At 51.0% G+C, this 16,250-nt stretch overlaps 1 protein-coding gene across 1 annotated transcript in view; it reads left to right on the top strand.

Annotated features, from left to right (window-relative positions):
• SMAD3 (SMAD family member 3) overlaps positions 1-15,582 on the top strand; it is a 114,334-nt gene extending 98,752 nt beyond the window's left edge. Inside the window, exons 6-9 of the mRNA XM_006920230.3 lie at positions 6,617-6,829; positions 8,846-8,983; positions 11,428-11,572; positions 14,092-15,582. Coding sequence (XP_006920292.1) covers positions 6,617-6,829; positions 8,846-8,983; positions 11,428-11,572; positions 14,092-14,215 — 620 coding nt within the window. The 3' untranslated portion in view covers positions 14,216-15,582. The remainder of the gene's footprint in view (positions 1-6,616; positions 6,830-8,845; positions 8,984-11,427; positions 11,573-14,091) is intronic.
• The last annotated feature ends 668 nt before the right edge of the window (positions 15,583-16,250 follow it).

Below are 16,250 nucleotides of genomic sequence, written 5' to 3'. Positions count from 1 at the left end.
AAATTACTGGAGGCAAAAAAAAAAAAAACAACCAACACTTAGGACTCTGTTGCGCTGAAGGAGGCTGAAATAAATGCTTTAGAAGAATGATAGCAGGGCTAGGAGAGGGCATTTGAGAGAATCATGAATCAGCAGGGTTTATTGACCAGTTTTAGCTGGTGAGGCCTCTTAAACTGAGGCAGGACACACAGGAGATGGGGTGGGTTTGGGTTGGAAGGTGGTGGTGAGTTGCCTTTGCTTAACCGTGTCCAGGAAGCAGCTGACAGGAGAGAGGCCTGGGCTGGAGGTACAGATTTGGAAGCCAGCAGCACGTCTGACAGCCTTCCCAAAGTGGGATCAGAGGAACAGGATTTTGTCATTAAGTGAGTTTAGAGAGCCTGTATTGTACCCTCTTGTGGGGCCCCTAGGGCACTAGCATAGTAAAACCTCTTGAGAAGTTCTGCAGAAAGGAGGCCTGTTTGATCAGCATTTCTCCCACGGATCTGACCACTGTTGGAACACTTTTCTCCTACAGTCCTACTGACCACCCATAGATCTCACTTTGGAAACATTGATGAAGGTTCAGCTGAAGTCGTGGGAGTGGATGAGTTCAGTGGAAAGGGAGACTCAGCTCAAGAAGGAAAGAGAGTCAAAGGCAGACCTATGGGGGCTCCCTCAGGGAGGGACAGGGTTGGAGAAGAGGCTGAGGGTCAGGTAGAGGATGGGGCCACAGCAGCCAGGAGGAGAGGGAGGCACCAGGGCAGGTTCTGCAGAGATGCAAAATGAGGTGTAAGAAAAGGCCTTGAGCTTGACAACAGGAGTTCAGGGACATCCTTTGGAGAGCAGATATGGGGAAAGGTGGGGGCCGAAGTAGGTCAGCAGTGGGCTAAAGGGCAAATAAAGGGTGGAGGCGGGGAGGGAGCACACAGCAGCAGCCTTTGCATTTCTTCTTCCTACCAGTATGTCCCGAATGGTAGGAAGATGACAGGCACACAGTGAGTTCTTCCTAGAGAAAGATGGGGACATCTCAGGACATTTGATTATTTCTTGGCAAAAAAATTATTATACAAAAAGAAATAAAGCATAGGACATCTGGCTCCTTCTTCATTTCCTCCCCACTCTGGGCAAAAGGTTGGGCCTTCTGCCACAGTAAAGCCACTTGTGATGACTTGTGGGAGCCCCAATGTGTGATTGAGAGCCAGCTCAGCCTCCTGCCAGAGGCTCTGGGAGACCCCAGGGCTTTGTTTTTCAGGGAAGGGATGTGAGCAGGTGATGTTCCTGTTATTACACATGGTGCTGAATGAGTCACCTGGAATTTCCTAAGCATTTAAGTCAGAGGATTGGGGCAAATGGAGGGGAAGGAGAAGGGAGGTGGGGAGAGAGGAAAAAGATAACGATCTGGATCCTGCTGGTGAGTAAGTTGTTCTGTGCTTTAAAGTGAGACATTTTGGGGTGGGCCTTGACCGAGGGAAACGAGGCTCTAGGGAGTGCCCTGAGCTAGAGTTTGAGGAGGTGACGGTTTCCCAGAGTGCCTCAGGCAGAGGGTGCCTTCCTCTCCTGCCAAGAGAGACGGGCCAAGGTGGCAAAGCAGCAAGAAGACCCTGGCCCCTGACAGAGGATAGGGGTGTGGTTCCAGGTGTGTTCATGCTGCTGCACAAGGCTTATTTTAAGGTCTCAGGCTCTGATCTTCTGTAAACTTGGGAAATCACAGGCATCTTAATGACAAATTCAGCTGCCGGCTGTATCCTCACACTCCCAAGGATCTAGCTCTGAGAATTCGCCACTATTTTTGGTTTTGGTAAACTAATCTTAAGCCGAAAGCGTGACGGGTTCTTTCTGTGTACACCTTGGTGTGTTGCCCTCATCTTTAGTGAGATAGGTTGGAATTGGTGCCTCAGACGCTGGGACACAGCTGGCCTAGTGCCGTAGGAACTAACTCTCACAGGTGGCTCGGACGAGGCAGTGTTTCACAGCCGCGTGTTCTGGGCCTTGAAGGTTGGAAATGGGCAGCCCAGGCAGAGAGAACAGTAAGGACTGAGAGATGGCAGCGTGAAGGCACAGGGGGATTGGAGCATGGAGCCTCCCGGTCTGAGGGAGGACGGCTTCCACAGTGAGGAGGGCCCAGAGGAAGCCAGTCTATTCAAGTCTGCCCTTTAGTCTTCCAGCCTCGGCGCTCCTGGCCTTTGCCTGTTCCCTGCTTTCGATTTAGAGTAGAAAGTTAATTTCCCCTCTGGCCTCCCCCCACCCCCTCCCTTTACCGGATCTGGATTTCTCGCACATGTTTTTAATAGGCATCCCTTAATCCAAGTGTTGCCTTCTGGGTTTTATTCTGTTTTCTTTTCCTTAAACAAAACAGAAAGTCTATGCCAGCTTGGAATAGGGCTCAAAACTGAAGCCAGCCAATGTGTAAGGCTGGCAGGGGGCCAGTCATGAATTAAGTGCCCCATGCCACTTGAGAAGTCTGGCCGACATCACCCTGGTGGGGGCAGGGGGGCCGAGAATGGCTGGAGCTGGAGGTTCCTGCGTCTCCAACACCTCTTCTCCAGGAACAGAGATTAGCACAGACTCAGCAGTCTGGCTGGGAGCAGGGCTGCTTGAAGGAAAGGACTTGGGCACATGCCATCTTCTACCATTCCAGGTGTGCCAGGTCCTTGGCCTGGAGACGCAACACCACTCTCCACTGGGGCAAGTCACCTTACCCCTGTAAAGTTGTCCTCTCAGAAGAGCCTTTGTATGGCATGTCTTCAGGTCATTTTCAAGATGCAACCTTATGTAAAATCACTTCTGTATTTGTGAGGAAACTCTTGAAACCAGGGCTGGTTGGCCGGCTTGATTGATAGCGGGGAGGGTTTACCACCTGACAGACTTCTTTTAAGATTTAGTGCTAGGACAAGCTTTGTTTCCCCTGCAGAACTAGTAAGAATTATCTGTCCACCCGCCAGAGCCTTGTAGTGTATTCTGTTTTTTTGCCTTGTCTGCTAGGAAGCTCAAAGCCAAACTGAATGTTTTTTAGTAGCTATAATCTCATGGTTATACCATTTACAGTCTTCTCTTTTCCAGGGTCCTGACTTTTTGTCTCTCTTGTACTTAACCGTTTTGCGGATAAGTCCTTTGGTGGGAAAGAAACGAGGGCATATGTGCAGTTCAAAAATGAAGTCCCACTCAAGGCAGAACCCAGAGGTGATGATCCTGCCTTTTGGTGTGCACTCCTCTTGCAGAAGTGCCTTGAGGAAGCAGCTGAGGGGCGATGGAAGGGAGAGAGGTGGAAGGCAGGGCTGCTTTTGATTGTTTGCAGAGAATAATAAATGCATGGCTGGGGGTGCTACTCCAGTTCTGAATGCAGGTCAGCTTGTCCAAACAGCCCTTTCTGAAGTGGCAGCCTTCAAAACCTGCCTTGGCCTGACTGCATTGCTCCCCCAAACTTCCTAATTACGTGTCAGGCTCCTGCAACCAGTGTTTTCGCAACACTCTCCAGTACGTGTCTGCAATTATAGGGATGTTTGATTAAAGGCTCAGATCTGCCTGGAAGGGTCTCTTGGGTTTGGACCCCAAGTCGCGCTCTGATCCTGAGACATCTAGAAGTCCATATGTCCCCAGAGTGAGGTTTCGGCACCCCGTCACCAGATGGGTGGCCTGCTGGCTTCTCTTCTTTTTGGCAGGTAAGCTGTGTCAGTATTCCTGGGAGCTGGAGCGTAGCTCTCTCTCTTCTGCCTGGACCAAGCCCAGGGGCTGCTGGACAAGGCTTTATAACTTGGGATGCGGACTCTGCTGTTCTGTACTTTGCTAGGGAAGCCACGTCCATCCCCGATCAGCCATAGCTGCCTCTTCAGGCTGACCCATGCCAAAAGCACAGTGACTTAGACGTCTTAGCAGTATTCCTGGGAGCTGGAGCGTAGCTCTCTCTCTTCTGCCTGGACCAAGCCCAGGGGCTGCTGGACAAGGCTTTATAACTTGGGATGCGGACTCTGCTGTTCTGTACTTTGCTAGGGAAGCCACGTCCATCCCCGATCAGCCATAGCTGCCTCTTCAGGCTGACCCATGCCAAAAGCACAGTGACTTAGACGGTCTGCTTTAGATGTCTTTTAGTACACTGCAGACACTGTTCACACTGGGAAACTGAGGCCAGAGAGGGAGGTCACATCCCCAGGGTCACACAGCGAAGTGAACAGAGCCTGCCTGTGGGCAGTGGTGGCCAGCAGCCCTTCCCCAGGACCTCTTCCTTTGACATGCTGCCTGACCACTTCGAATGCTTGGACGGCACTTGGATTTATTTATTTATTTTTTAAGGTTTCCAAAGCAACATTGCTCACATTTTAGTGACCACATTGTTTAGAATATAGCTTATCTCATTGGAATGTTGAAGCATCCAGCAAAGCCTGAGCCGGATATGGCTGACGTGGCTCATCCGAACCTCGGGCACAGGCCACGGTCAGCGCTGCCCTGCAACTCCCCCTTCCCCGTTGAGTAACTTAGATCTGCCTTCCCTCATCTTCCCTTGCTCTACCTTGGAAAGAGAGTAAGGGGCAAGGACACTGCTCCTCTTGTGATGGAGGTCGGGACAGGAACAGGATGTTCTCAAGTTCAAATAATGAAAGTTATAATTATTAACACTGTTTCTTGAGTGCTTGATGTGTACCCTGCACTTCATGTGAGTTCTCTCAGTCTATCCACAAATAAAGCCGAAAGGTAAAGAAGATTCTCCACTCAGATAGCTGGGAGGTGGAGGATGTGGAAACTGAAACTTGGAATGTAACTGGTTTGCTCACAGTCACACAGCTGTCCATGCTGGAGTGGAGTGAACTCCGGTCCACCTGGCTTTAAAGCTTGTGCTCCATGGCTTGGTTAACATCTAGGGCAGTAGTTTTCATCCAGGGGCTCTTTGTCCTCCAGAAGACATCTTGCAACATCTGGAGACATCTCATTGTCACAGCTTGAGAGGATGAGATGGATGGATGCTACCAGCACCTTATGGGTAGAGGCCAGGGATGCTACTAACCATCCTGTAATGTATAGAATCTCCCCTTCCCCCAAACAAAGAACTGTCTGGCCAAACTCTCAATAATGCCAAGACTGAGAAAACTGATCTAGGCATCTTAACCCCCCAGCTGGCACTTTCTGGGTATGTGTTGAGTGCAGGGATATTATCGGTCTCTAACTCCTCCTATGTGTGGTCGCGGTTTCTTTACCTAAAGCAGAGATCATGGGCGCAGAGCCCAGAAGAAGACCGGGGCCACGCTGCCTTGCAGGAGCCACCCGGGCCCCTCTCAGAACAGCTGCTGATTTTTCTCTCTTGGGCTTTACACACTTTCAAAGGTCTGATGAGCAGAGGTTTCTGGGGGGTTCTTGCCCTGGGGTGTTGCCTAAAAGGCAGGGAGCAGGGGTCTTGGGTCAGTGCTGAGACTTGGCTTGGTGAGCCCTTGCTGTCCCTCTCTCTAGGTCCCACAAAGTCGTACCCTAAGTAACCAGGTGGTTCCAAATATATGTAAGAGTCAGAGCGAGTGATCCAGGCTGGAGGTCCAAGATGGAGGTATAAGAATGAGCAGGACAGTCCCTGATTCTCCAACAAATGGGTGGGATTCAAGCAGGCAGAGGGCAAGGCAAGGGGGGACTTAGCGCTCCCAGCCCAGGTGGTAGCAGTGTAGAGAAGCAGCTGGAAGAGGCTGGAATGCTGGGAGTTCTGTTAGAACATGGGGCGTGGATTCAAGTAAGGAGTGATGGGGGCTGGCCCAAACCTAAGTGCGCTGGCCTGCTGAGGTGAGAGATGATGCCAAGATGGGTGGGAGGAGGGCAGGGGTGCCTGGGCAGCTGTGGAGCCCAGAATAGCTGGAAGTGACAGGAAGGCTAAGAAGTCACAGGAAAGGTGATGTGGGATCATGTGAAACCTCTATTTCAGGGGTTCCCAACTCTTCTGAGAAAGAGAACCCACCATTCACAAGATGGCCGTTTTGCTCTGCGGGGCCCTTGATTTGAGACTACAGACTGCCAGCTAGGACAAATTCAGAATTTCTTTTAGATGAGTTTGTGTCTTAGCCACTCCAACAGATGGCATCTGGATACATCTGGAAGATGGTTTCTGTGATAAGAGACGTAGACCCCCGAGGCTGTGCCAGCCTTGTTATTTCACAGGCTTGTACACTGCTGCTTGACAGGCCGGGTGTTTGCCCATGACAAGGCAGAGCCAAAAGCTGAAAGCCCTTTGGGGGGCAGAGATCAGCATGGGTTACTTTGAGGACCTTGGAAGAGAGGCTGGAAGGTGACTGCGTAGGTGGCCCGACAGCAGTGAGCACACCAGGCCTGTCTGGTGGGTTTGCCTCGGTGCTGCTTGGAGTCTGGCCCTCGTCAGATTAGGTCCAGTACTTCCTTAAAGACTGCTTCAATCCAAGGCTAGGCCGGGTGGGGCAGGGCCTTTACAAGCTAAAACTAAATGAAGTGTGGCAGGGTTGGCGGAATGCTTCTCCAAAACTGAACAGTTTGTCCCATTGGATCCTGCAAGTGTTATCCAATAAAAGGCCTGAGGGCGGGGATTCTAGTACTCTCTGAGAGGTGGAGAAACGATGTTCTGGAGCATCCAGGGACCCCATGGAGGAGCACGGGGCCTGGGAGCCCCACTGACCCAGCAGCCTGGCCTGTCTCCTAGACCTGCAGCCCGTCACCTACTGCGAGCCAGCCTTCTGGTGCTCCATCTCCTACTACGAGCTGAACCAGCGCGTTGGGGAGACATTCCACGCCTCACAGCCCTCCATGACAGTGGACGGCTTCACCGACCCCTCCAACTCGGAGCGCTTCTGCCTGGGGCTACTCTCCAATGTCAACAGGAATGCGGCTGTGGAACTCACGCGGAGGCATATCGGTAAGGGGCAAGGGGCAGCCGCGTTGCCCCCACTCCCCCCCCCATGGCCCCAGCCCAGGCTCCGCACAGAGCCCGACCCACTCCCTGCTGAAAACCAGAGAGGGGACTCACACTCCCATCCCCACCCCCAAATTCTGTATTGTCTTGTTTAGGGGCCTGACAGGTAGAGTTCAGGTTGCCTACTCAGACACAAATCATCTCTGAAAATTTGAAAGCCGCAGAATACTTAAGGGGACAAGAAAGGGAAATCTATAAGAAAGGCAATATATGTGATTCTCAGTAAATATGCCCTTAAATTACTGATAGGTGGGTAAGTAGGTAATCAGTCTCAGAGGAGTGATCTTTTATTTGTTAATTTCATGTGTGATTGTTCTAGAAAATTCAGAAAAGGTAGAAAATTAAGAATTGCCTGCTGCTGACTCTCTGTCTTCTAACACCCAGAACATAGTAAATCACTTAGTTTAGAGAAGGTGAAGCCTTGATATTTATCAGTTGGTTTGCTCATAAAATTCTCATACCGAGGATATGCCTGGTTTTGTGATCTAGAGTCACTTAGAAGGGCCCTAGAGACAGGGTGGCAGGGTATTCTCAGATGTCGTCCAGGGGTTCTCGGACATTGTCCGGAGCCCCCAGGGCTGGTCCAGGGCAAAGTCGGGAGCGAGGCAGGGCAGCAGGTCTGGCCCTCATGAACCAGAGCACCTCTGCTCGTTCGGATTGTATTTTGGACGTTCACAGAAGATTTCACTTGAAGGCAGGATTTGATAGTTAAGAGAGAAAAGTTTGAAAGCCATGGGGCTAGGCTGGTGTGCCCATTTTCCAGGGAATAATCTGATGCCCAGGAAGGGACATCACAATGTGACACGCAGTGTGACATAGTTGGTGACAACACCCCCCCCCACCCCCGCCCGCTACTGAGCCTATGTCCTTCCCTGATGGCCTCCCTAATTTTTTTTTTTTAAAACTTTAAAAAAGATACTGATTCTAGGTGGTATACATAGGTGTTACTGAGTCTCTTTATACTTTTCTATATTTTAAAAATATTTCAAAAATTACCATAACAAAAAAACCCCATTTTTGTTCTCTCGCTCTTATGAACCACGAGTCCGCCATCACTCTGCACGTCTGAGACACAAGTCCTGTAACCCTGAACCCAGAAGAAATGGGACACAGGCGGGGGATGGGACAGTAGTGGGACTAGGAGACGGGAGAACCTCTAGTGGCCTATAGGTCCGTCGCCTGGTTTTCATCCTACTCGACGTTGCGCCTGTAAAATCTGGCCGCATTTTCCTGCTCTCTGGGCCTCTTCTCCAGGAATGGGAACAGAGCCCTTCCCGTGGAGGAGAAGGGAGCATCCCCTGGCTGCATGGAGAGCTCAGGGTGTTTACGTAACTGCTTGAATTGCAGAGCCAATTTAAAAATAATTGTCCATCTGGAGTGGATTTAAGAGATGAAGGAGAAGTGATATAAACCTATGGAATGTTTTAGGAACATGCATTGAGGGGAGAAAGGTACAGGGGTGGCACTAAGCCATCCCTGCAGCGAAGGGCTCCTGGGGTATGTGCTGCCTCAGGAGGAGCTATACGGGTTTACTGAATAAATTTCTGAATCTCTGCGGGGAGGGGCCCTAGTAGAAGCAGCACTAGCAGCTGACACTTAGCAGGCACTTAACTGTGTGCATCTCACAACAACCCTGTGAGGTGTTGTTATTGTCCCCATCTTCACTGAGGTTCAGAGGTAGAGTGACTGGACTGAGGTCCATAGCTGGTCAGTGGCAGAGGCTATCATTGAGACTTACCCCACGTTCTTTCGTCACCCGCCTCCTCCGGTTTTAGGAACCCAGCATTGCCTGTCGTTCCCTGTGTGGGTTTAGGTTTGGGCTTTGGGCCTCTTGTGCCTGGTGAAGCTGGCAAAGAACCAGTCACTTGGAGCATCTGCTCCCTTTGCTAGCCATGGCTGGCCCTGGGGCCACTGTGTGGGGCCAGGCATCCTGATCCTGTCTGACCCCAATCTCACTAGGGCGAGGCGTGCGGCTGTACTACATCGGAGGGGAGGTCTTCGCAGAGTGCCTCAGCGACAGCGCTATCTTCGTGCAGTCCCCCAACTGTAACCAGCGCTATGGTTGGCACCCGGCCACCGTCTGCAAGATCCCACCTGGTAATGTCACGTCCACATCTACCCCTTCCCTGGCATCCTCTCCCCTGTAGAGTGTGCGTGGGACTTGGAGAGGTTTTTTTTTTTTTTTTCCCCCTGACATCTCCTCATCGGGGTTTTCATTGCCAACCTGAAGGTGCTTCGTTTGGGTTTTCTCTGTGTCTTACTGTCTCACCGTGCTCTCCCTGAACCTGCTGCAGGGAGCAGACGCAGCGTATGACGGATCTGCCTTTGACCTATGTGCACAGATGCTCAGGCATTTTCCTTCCTTTCTTCCTTCCACAGACACGCACACCTTGCATTGCTACTGGGAACAGAGGGGAGCAGGAAGCCCTGCTGCTGTCCCCATAGGCCTTACAGACCTGCTGAGTGTACAACACGAAAACATGAATGGGTTTAATACAAGGGAGTGTGCTAAGCACAGATAAGGTGTTCCTAGATCCGGTGGGAAAAACTGTTGGGATGGATCAGGGAAGATTTCCTGGAGGAGAAGCATTAGGTGCAGGGCGATAGTGGGGTGGGGACTGTGAGGGCATTCTGGATGTGGGGGCAATATAGGCAGAAGCCCTGAGGTGATGGAGTGCAGGGTACCTATGGGCAGCACTCTTGTCTAGAGGAGAGACCATGTAGAAAACAGGGTAAATGTTTAGAAAGCATGATGGGACCAGGCCACGGAAGGACGTGACAAAAATTCACTTTCATTCTGGGGAACTGTTGAGGGTTTTCTTAGCAGGGCTGATGAATTCCACATGTACTTCAAGAAAGGGTGTTGGGCTCTACCCCAGAGGGTGGCCTAGACAGCAAGACCAGGCAGGAGGCTGTTCTCATCTAGGCTTCTTTTCTTAGAAATCTGAGGTAGAAAGTTTCAGCCAAAGCCCACTTCTCACATGGCATGGAGCCACTGGACACGCAGCCTGCAGAATGTGGACTGTGACTGGCTGATGAGTGTGTGGCCCAGGTCAGGCCGTTGACTGTGGTGTACGTGTGGCATGTCTTTTCCTGCCCATTGAAAAGCAGTTGATAGTGAAGCAGTGGGCCATGGGGAGAGTCATCTTAAGAATGCAGACAGTTTGAAATGATAACGATGCTCTCCATTTTCACAGCATCGTGTGGTTGTGTCTACAGAGTACATTTACATCTCTGCTCTGGCTTAGTCCTCTCCAGTTATTCAGGCTCTTCAGCTGAGAAGGCATGTTGATGAGACACGTTCAGAGAGGTTAAGCCATCTGTCCAAGGACACACAGCTAGTGGCAGAGCTGGGATGAGCTTCAGACTATGTGACTCCTAAGTCTTGTGCTCCTCTATTCTTGGCCCAGCTGGAGGCCAGAGCCTGCTTTCAGCTCTACCTCACCACACTCCCCATGGAGAGAGCAAGAAGAGGAAGCTGGGTTGTATTCTTGGCATTTGGCCCACTCCCTTCCCCAGCCTCCCCTCATCTGAATTGGCTGTGGTGGTGTCTGTTAGCTCATAGAATGTCAGTGCTCAGGGTCCTCCGAGGCCAGCCCCTCCCTCATTTCTTAGAGGAGACACAGGTTTACAAAGAGAAAGTGACCAGCCCAGAGTCTCACAGCAAGATTTGGAGCCCGGTGTTGGCCCATTAATAAGTGTTACCTCAGCTCACCTTTTGGACATTTTCAGCATGTGTTTTTTGTCTTTATTTTTCTGGTTGACACATTCTTGGCACTCAGGTGGTAGGACTTCAAACAAAAGATTTATTATAAACTTTATTTGTGCCTGTCTCTAGTTTTACTGCCTGGAGTGTTAGACACACACCTTCACTCTGCTGTGAATGTTACCTCTACCCAGCCTTGTGCCCGGAGGCCAAAATGTGGCGCAGATCTCTCCCTCTCTCCTGGCCCTAACACAAGGTGGATTCATCAGAGGAGTCGGGTGGGAGATGCTCTGGGAACCCGCGCTGAGCTTCCTGATGGAATGGCAGAGGCTGAGCAGCCTTTCAGCTGGCCTGTCTCTGCCAGCACTTCCTCTATCGAACGGCAGGGTGGTCATTCTTCCCCAGGTGGTTGGCCATACCCCATGTGGCTGTGAGCATTCTGGCTTAGGTTTCTTGTCTCTGTTGCCTGGAGTCCTGCCTTGTCCCCTCTGCCCAGGGCAGGGCCCCTTCATCTAAACGATCTCTGTGTTCTTGGTAGCCCACTTTACCGCCTTCTCCAGTACTCCCACAGCTCTAGGAGCTGGAGAGCTTGCCAGTGTTTAATTCTCCCCACTCACGTATGTCAGTTGCACCCCCTCCTTTTCGGTGGCAATGGCTTTAAGGGCAGGGACCAAGTGGGCCCGTCTCTAGTATAGTGCTGAGCATGGAATATGTGCACCAGTTCAGCTCTGTCAGTTATGCTGTTCTGGGTGACCCAGGGGTGACTTTAGCCAGGAGGGGAGCACCAGGCATGTCTGCCGTCTGTCCCCATGAGCAGTTTTTGTTCTGTTGGCAGGATGCAACCTGAAGATCTTCAACAACCAGGAGTTCGCCGCCCTCCTGGCTCAGTCTGTCAACCAAGGTTTCGAGGCCGTCTACCAGCTGACGCGCATGTGCACCATCCGCATGAGCTTCGTCAAAGGCTGGGGCGCAGAGTACAGGTCAGTTCTGGGGGCCGCATGTCCCAGGGTCAGAACAGCAGAGCAGGGGCTCCTCAGAGACAAGCTAGGCAGCCCTTGTCCGAACAGGAGAGACCAAGGATCAGAGAGAGGCCATGGCCTGGCAGGCTGGGGGTGGGGACGAGTCGCACCAGATAAGGAAGAGCTGGCCCAGTGCTGACAGGCCTCACGGTTTTCACGTGCTGTAAACACACACGCACCCTCACCACGACCCTAGGTTAGGGACATTGCATCATCCCTGTTGTATGGGTGAGGGAACTAAGGTCCAGGGAGGGAAAGTGACTTGCCCAGAGTCACACCGTTAATGGAAAGGCTGAGCCTGGAACTGCGCCTTCTTGGCTGCTTCCTCGTTGTTCACTTTGGGCAGATGGGTCTGGACGACCCTCTCCACGAAGTTAAGTTTTCATTTCCTTGTTCCTTCCCTCCTCTGTGGTTCCATCTCTGACTCGGGGGACCCTGAGGATCTAGAATGTTAAATAACCGAGATGCAGGGAGGGAGGAGGAGATTTGGATAGTCATAAAGGAACAAAGTTTACTTGCTCAGAAAAGAAACGATGTCTTTCAGAATTTCAGATATTGGTTTAAACCCGACACTGGTCAGGGGGTCGACCTGGTCTGCTGTGTTGACTCTCTCAGATCACTCTGGTTCAGGCTTAGAGATTCCAGTCCCTTCTCTTTCACACCTGGACGGGAGTTTCCTGAGGCAGAGCTGTGTGTCCGTCCTCCGCCCACCCAGCCCCCAGCCCCCAGCCCCCCAGGCAGACACAGAGGTACTCACACGTCAGCAGGAGCCAGCGCCTTGCAAGTTACTCTCCCCTTCTCTTCATTTTTCCAGATGTTTGGAATCCATTTTGTTTTGCAGTCATTCTGCACCCAAGCCAAACCCATTTCAATATTGGCTCTGGGCCACCGTTTATAATGAAATCCAGATGAGCATGACTTATGGAAAGTCAGATTCTCATTAGAGGATTTCGGTCCGTAAAATCCTCTTCTATTTACCGTATTTTAGCTGCTGTTCCCAGTGTCTGCCCTACAGTGCCAGGGAACAAAGCACCTTGGTCTGTGGGCGTCTCTCTGAAATCCGGGATGAGTGACCAATTGAGCCATCAGAGTGGTCAGACCTCAGAACGTACAACCCAGTTATATTGGCCCGAGGAGAACAGCCCAGGCCCAAATGCCGAGCCCAAGGGATAGTTTAGCCCACCTTTTAGCTCTGGCTGAAATCACTTAGGGAACAGGAGTTGAAAGGTTAGAAAATTAATATTTTTTTGTGTGGGAAGGGAAATATTAAAAGATAGACCAACGGAAAAGAGCCAGAGGGAAATCCATTTGGTCTTCTGACACTCAGAATGCAGTTGAGAGGGCCATGCTCAGGCACCCAGATCAGGCAGGAACCCCAGGCCCGAGTCTGCACTCCCATTTCTGGCCCTCTACTGGGGCGAAGCAAAGAGGGCGGTGCCCTCGGGCCAGCGGCCCTCGACCTGGTGCGGCACCACAGCCCTCCAGCTTCAAGCACTGGGAAGAGGCCCCTTGGTGGTGGAAGCCTCTCCCTGGGGGCACTGTATCACCGTGCAGGACATGGTGCCAGCACACCCAGTGCTGTGCGGCCCACCACGTCACTGCCACCTGGCAGCAGCACAGAGCAACCTAACTGGTGGGTGCGGCCCCTTCCCAGAACAGTTTTGCCCTCCTTCTGCCTCTTGGGCCAAGCAGAGTAGGGTTTCATCTCTTCTCTCGGTGAGGTGGCCCAAAGCAGGGCCCAGGGCCCAGGCCTCTCACCTCCAGCTGGCACCAGCACCTCCGGCCTAGGCAGATAGCCTTTGCTCGGTGGAGGCCTTTGGGCGCTCGCCTGTGAGCTGCGTCATCAACCAGCCCGAATTTAGACAGAGTGCTTTGGGGAAAAGAAACGTGTGGTGTGCCTTGGTTTTTTCCAGTAATTGTTTCATGGCTCGCTCTGCTCGTAAGATTTTCCAAAATAAGGCCATAGATGGGAATTATATCAGCACATTGGGAACCGACGGCATGTGGACTCTGTCGGCACTTTGTAAAAAACACCCCTCAATCAGACAGACACACGTCATCGCGGCCTGCTGGGGCTGGGCCCGGGTCTGGAGACAGGGGAGCCAGGGTGCCCATTCAGGACAGATGGGATCCAGGGAGACCTTTGTTCAGGCTGGAAGTTCTGTCTGGGGCTTGTCACAGCATTGTGTGGGCCTCCAGGGTACCCTGGAATCTGCTTTACATGTTTAACACTTTAAGGGCCACCTCATCCCCCATCAGGAGAAACCGATTTGCCCCAAGTTCTTCCTGGTTGGAGGCACGTGGCCTGGAAGTTTCAGCCAGTTATTGGCGCCTCCTCTAAGGCACTCGGGGTAGAGCAAGGCAGGACCTATCACTGGCTCTGGGAAGAAGACTGTCACCAAAGAAGAAAAAGGCGTTCTTATAGGTGTGACCTTCTAAACATTTTTAAAGTCCCCTACCCCTTTTCCTGTGTCTTGTAGGAGACAGACAGTGACCAGCACCCCCTGCTGGATCGAGCTGCACCTGAATGGGCCTTTGCAATGGCTTGACAAGGTCCTCACCCAGATGGGCTCCCCAAGCATCCGCTGTTCCAGTGTGTCCTAGAGACGTTGGGTGTGAAGGGGGAGGGTGGGGGAGGGCGGGCTGGGGGAAAATGGCCATGTAGGAGGTGGAGAAAATTGGAACTCAACTCACTGTCATCAAGGAAGAAGAAATATTTCTCCCTCAAACAGAGTGGCACCAACCTGTTCTCCAAAGCACAAAGGCAAACCCAGAGATGGTCTTATGAACAGCTGTGTCTGCTGAACACATTTGCCCTTGTCCCAGTTTGAAGAGCAAGAAATGTCTTCTGCTTTGGTGGCTTGAGCAAACAGGTAGTATGTCACCACCTGCCCCTTCCTCCCCAGCTCCCTGTTCAGTGACAGCAATCTGAGATGTCACTGTCCAACAGGAAATGGCCATGTGTTCAGGACTGGAGAGTGGAGTTACTCTGGGTATTCTAGGTAGGGAAAAGCCTGCAGGGGTGTAAACTTCATGCCCAGGCTTCTGGCGCTTTTGACAAAATCCTCTACAGCTGAGCATGGGGAGCCCCAGCACTCCCTCCGCAGATCCTGTCCTGGAGGGAACTGGACTGACTTGGGGTGCGTAGGGGTTCGTCTGTCTCCTCCCCCTCAGAACATACTGATGGCTGTGAGCTAGTGTATTCAGACCAGGCAGGGACAATGAGAAAAGGTGGACAGTGAGAGAGACCTCTTGAAAATTTGTCCTTTTTCACTTTGAACATTTAGAAGGATCTGCTGAAACTCAGTGCATATGCATAGTTTATATTAACACGTTAATCTCAAAGAGATTTAATTACGTGAAGTGTTCACACAAAGCAAGGGGCCTTGTGGAATGATGGTGTTCAGGCTAAGGCAGCGCTACGTTGCGTGGGTCTCAGTCGTAAGAGCTCATTTCATATTCTCATGCATTCGGCTACATAGGTTTATGTAGTCAGTTGCGTTAATTAAATGAACTTTATCATATGCTCTTTTAATGTCTGTTTTATACTTTAAGAAAATCCTGGGTTTGGCACATTCACTGGGAAACCAGAGTGGAACCCAGCAACTTCTCTCCCAAGGTGAAGCTTTGCAGGTTTTGTTGAGAAGACACCTGCCAGCACTTTTGGAAGCTGAAATTAACAGAAGCAAATTCACCAGAAGGGAAAAATCTCAGGCCAATATAGGCAAATGAAAGGGCTATTAAAATTTTTTACACCTTTGAAAATTGCAGGCTTGGTGCAAAGAAGTCTGTCATCTTTCCCCTGGGATATAAGATTATCTAGTTCACAGTAGAGGATTATCAGTGACAACTCTAGCAGTTATATTGTGTAATAAGTACTGCTCCCAGTGGCAATTAGTGAGAAAACTATTATAAATTATTTCAACTTGGAAAAAAAAAAAAAAGCCCTTTTACTGGTCTTGTGCAGAATACAGCAGACAGAATTGCCACTTGCAATTGGTACTTTATTCTTTGCTGCTGTTTTTGTATGAAATGAGTTATCCCATATTTTTGCATGGATTTCTACCAGGAAAAATAAAAGGATTTCCTATGGAAGTCCTTATTCCAGGTGAAGGGAAGAAAGTATACTTTTGGCAGGTATCTCAACCTCAAATGTGATGACATTTCTGATGCTATATGGAGATGTTGGGGACTTCCTGGTGCCTCACCTGCAAGAACCTTCGCCTCTGAAGCTCTGTCTTTGAGGTTTCCAGGTAGGAGAGTTGCTTGCCAAGCCTCCTGAGGACACAGGAAGAGACAGAGCACCTTGCTAGAACTGTGCTAGTCTTCTCACAGGGATGTTGACACACAACTCAGAGACCATGCAAAACCCTTTGTTCCACCTGAGAGGGCCAAATACTGTGTCCGAAGTTTGTGCCTGGCATGAAATGATCTGTGGACTGCTTCTTACAGATACAGGAAGCCATCTGAACCTCCTGGATGTGCATTCATGTTTCCGGTCAGGTCTGAAACTCATGGTTTGCATGATTCCGTTTTGGCCTCTGAGGGCCTGCATTCTCCACCTACTCCATGATCCCGTGAGGGCTTCCTTCCTATGGCACACAGCTGTCCTCCAGGTACTTGGCAACTAGCTTCAGGT

The sequence above is a fragment of the Pteropus alecto genome, unplaced genomic scaffold (genome assembly GCF_000325575.1).
Source record: "Pteropus alecto unplaced genomic scaffold, ASM32557v1 scaffold86, whole genome shotgun sequence".
Classification (NCBI taxonomy): Eukaryota; Metazoa; Chordata; class Mammalia; order Chiroptera; family Pteropodidae; genus Pteropus; species Pteropus alecto.
This window is presented reverse-complemented; position numbering and strand designations above follow the sequence as displayed.